The 3,584-nt window shown below is 42.6% G+C and overlaps 1 protein-coding gene across 1 annotated transcript in view; it reads left to right on the top strand.

Annotated features, from left to right (window-relative positions):
* The window catches only part of LOC103396985 (probable E3 ubiquitin-protein ligase HECTD4), a 65,436-nt gene that overhangs the window by 4,387 nt on the left and 57,465 nt on the right, over window positions 1-3,584 (top strand). The window contains 1 exon segment of the mRNA XM_025052920.1: window positions 2,547-3,088. Within this exon segment, the coding sequence (XP_024908688.1) occupies window positions 2,547-3,088 (542 nt within the window).

The following is a 3,584-nucleotide window of genomic DNA, read 5'->3' as shown; positions in this document are numbered from 1 at the left end:
AGGGGCAGGTGACAAGGAGAAGTTCTGAAAGGTATGGTGGTGTGAGGTTATGGATGGCTTTGAATGCGAGCCAGTGGAGTTGTTGCAGGACAGGAGTGATGTGGTGGATGGAAGGGGTTCTAGTAATGATGTGGGCGGCTGAGTTCTAGTTCGAGATTTGTGGGTGAGACCAAAGAGGAGGGAGTTGCAAAAGTCAAGGCGGTAGGTGACTAGGCTGTGAACCAGGATGGAAGTGGCATGAGGAGTGGGGGGGGGGGGGGGGGGGGGGGGGGTCGCGAAGGCGGTTGGTGTTGCGTAAGTGGAAATAGGCGGACCCGGTGACATTGTTGATATGAGATTGAAAAGAGAGTGGCAGTTTCTGTATTATGGAGGGAGCGGAAACCAGATTGCAACTGTTCATAGAGGTTATTGTTGGAAAGATGTGCGTTAAGTTGAGTTGCAACTGTTTTCTCAAGGATTTTAGAGATGAAAGGCAGATTGGAAATTGGACTTAAATTATTGAAATTGGTGGGGTCAACACCAGGTTTTTTCAGAGTTGGGGTTATTGCAGCAATTTTGAAAGAGGAAGGAACAGTCCCAGTGGTAAGAGAGGAGTGGATGATGGCAGAGATGAGAGGGACCAGAGAAGGGAGGTAGGCTTTAACTAAAACTGTGGGGAGAGGATCCAGCTGACAGGTGGAGAGCTTAGACTTGCGGATGAGATCTGAGATTTCTGAGGTGGAGGGGAGCAGAAAGGAGGAAAAGGAGTGGGTAGGAGGGGTCAGTTCAGAAGTAGTATCGGAGGTGGGTTGTGGACTGAGATGCTTATGAATTCTCTGGATCTTTTCATCAAAAAGTGCCATGAGGGAGTTACAGAATACAGTTGAGTACAGATGAGCTGGCATAGAGTCTGGGGCTTGGACAATCTTTTTATATAATGAGAATAGTTATTTGGTGTTACGTTCGTGTGAAGGTAACCTTCAGTCCACATGTAGACAAAGTTACTGTCTCTTACCAAGGTGGATCGATTAATTCAAATCAGAGGAGAGAAACCCAGGCTGAATTTAAGATTCACTTTTTTTACGTGAAATAGTGGTAGATAACGGACAAAGCATGTTGAAGATGAAAAGGCCACTAGGAAATCAGGAGGCCCCCATTGATGAAGTGAAGAAGGACATGAAGATGGTTGGTGTAACAGTAGAGGAAGCAAGAGATGGAGCGAGATAGAGGTCAGTTCTAATGTTGCGCTGAGGCGACCTTAAAAGGAGATGATGATTCAGATGTTTTTCCTATCATTTGCTTTTTCTGCTTGGAAACTGACTGGGTCACTGGTAGGTATTTCTGTAGGTGTCGTGATGCTGCCTATTTCTGTCCATTTCCAATATTGTTTGCAGAGCAGGGTAGTGAAGGTCCAGCAGCATTTAGTTAAGGTGTGTTACTGTAACTTTAGTTGGGTTTCTGAAATGGAATCAATACAACTTGTGCTTGCTAAATGGTGTAATGGATTTTCTTTTTCCATTAGCCACAGTGAGTGTAATCAATACCTGAAATGCTGCCTAAGTGCAAATGAAGCACATTGTTTCACTTGTGATAGGCTATCCCTATATTCTTCACAATTTCTGATTTTTTCCTCCAGAGTGTAGATGACAATACATTCCGTTGGACTCGTTGTTAGTTATTAAAAACAAACTTTGGTGTTACTTATAATGTGATAAGTTTATTTCACATTAAATTCCCTTGCTTGGTGTTAGTCTGCTTTGCAAACGTAAATTAGTTATGTCTATCATTTCCTCAGACAAATTAACCTGAAATAACCTTAAGGTACAATTTAAAGATTAGATGTACATTATGCATTTGATATGTCAGCGTATCAACAAATGTTCTTGTTTTTTTTGGTCTTTTAGACTTTGTCTTTGTCTTTCAATGTGTGCTGGAAGCTGGTCAAATGTAATTTTAAAATATATAAAATTAATGCAGAAAATGAAAACAATTTCAAGAAAATTGGATATGGTCTAGCTAAAGAAAAAAGCTAAAGAGAAATGACAAATTAATTGTTAAAATAATTGAAAATTGACTGTTCTCATTCATCCAGGTCATTTAATCCAAAAATAGTTACATCAAGGACAACTGGGTTGAGTAGGTTTTCCTCTCTTTCTTTCTTTCTTTCTCTTTCCTCTCATTCAAGAGGCTGAACTGAACTCCGTCCAGTTGCCCTTGATGTAACTATTTTTGCACTGTCAATGGCCTTTTTACAGGCGAGGTCTATAGTGAAAAGATAAATTTTCTCATGACCACGAAATGTTAGGAGTGTAGCTTTGGAACAGAGAGTACTTTCTGTGGGTAACTTAAAGACTAGTGCCACATTTTTAGTACTACTATACTTTTAAGCCATTGTTGAAAACGACCTAACCTAACCCTAACTTACTAACTAGAAAAAAAAACAACAACCTCCTCCCCCCCTGCAATTTCCCAGCCTGGGATCAATAAAGTACATCTATCTAGCTATCTAAAAATTATTTTTTAAACCATTTTTTCTTCTTGTTCTCAATTTCTGTTCTTTTACCTAGATTCTTACCTTTGAGACAAAAAACCCAGAGGAGCTTGCTGAACGTCTCCGTGCTGTCTGTGAAAATCAAAGCAACGCTTACACACGCCTGTTAGAGTACCGTCTTAATGCTCTGCGTGGCCTGTGGGGGGCGCAGCGGCAGTTGGCCCTGGAGGACCAGCAAGAACGTGAGGGCACTGGGGGTGCTGACGAGGAGACCTTGGCTCTGCTCAAGAGACAAGGTCTCCTTCAGCAGCCGGAGCAGGCGCCGTTCACATCGCGTGTAGGCCTGCTGCTGGTCTTCCCACTGTTACAGTCCCAGACCCGCAGTGACCCAGCACTCTGCGGTGTCACTGCAGAGGTGTTGCTGGCTTGCCTCCGCGACTGCCAGCCGCTTAGCCTCAGCAAAGAGCCCGCCGACTGCCTCAACGGTCTGGAGGCCCTGCTCTGCTCCTGGTTGGAAGATGGAACCCAGGAGAACAACCCAGTGCAGATGCAGGTCCTTCACACACACAGACAGAGGGAAAATGCTGCTGCTGCTTTGGTGGCACTCGCCTGTGCTAGGTAAAGTCATTCACCTGAGTTTTAAAAAAAATATTCTGTCGGCTGTCGAATAAAATTTCTCATCTGATTAATTGAGATTAATTGACAGTCTAAACAAGACAAAATATGAATTTTCTACTCTGTATATTGTTGGACCACAAAAATAAATAACAGCAGGTGAAGCTGTATGTCCACCAAACATTCTTTGACAACTTTCCCATCAGAGAATGCCTAACTGTTCCTTGGAATTTTGTGGGATATAACAGAGCTGGTCCAACACGTTTGTTCACACATTTGAGTGAAGTAGCATAAAGGCACCATTAATTAATTTCACAAATTATCCCAAGTCAATGTGTGGATTTTGATTTCTCTGACAATAATAAATGGGTTGAGGAGCTAAGCTTCAGCTGAGGTTGAGCAGTTCACAGATAAAGAAATATAAGTCTTGGTTATTTTGGGCATGTGCTAATCGTGACAGTTGGTTGTAATGGACAAAGGATTTTGGCAGGAGGCAGGA

The sequence above is a fragment of the Cynoglossus semilaevis genome, chromosome W, assembly GCF_000523025.1.
Source record: "Cynoglossus semilaevis isolate Cse_v1.0 chromosome W, Cse_v1.0, whole genome shotgun sequence".
Classification (NCBI taxonomy): domain Eukaryota; kingdom Metazoa; phylum Chordata; class Actinopteri; order Pleuronectiformes; family Cynoglossidae; genus Cynoglossus; species Cynoglossus semilaevis.
Note: the sequence above shows the minus strand (reverse complement) of the source record. Positions and strands in the feature narration are given on the sequence as shown.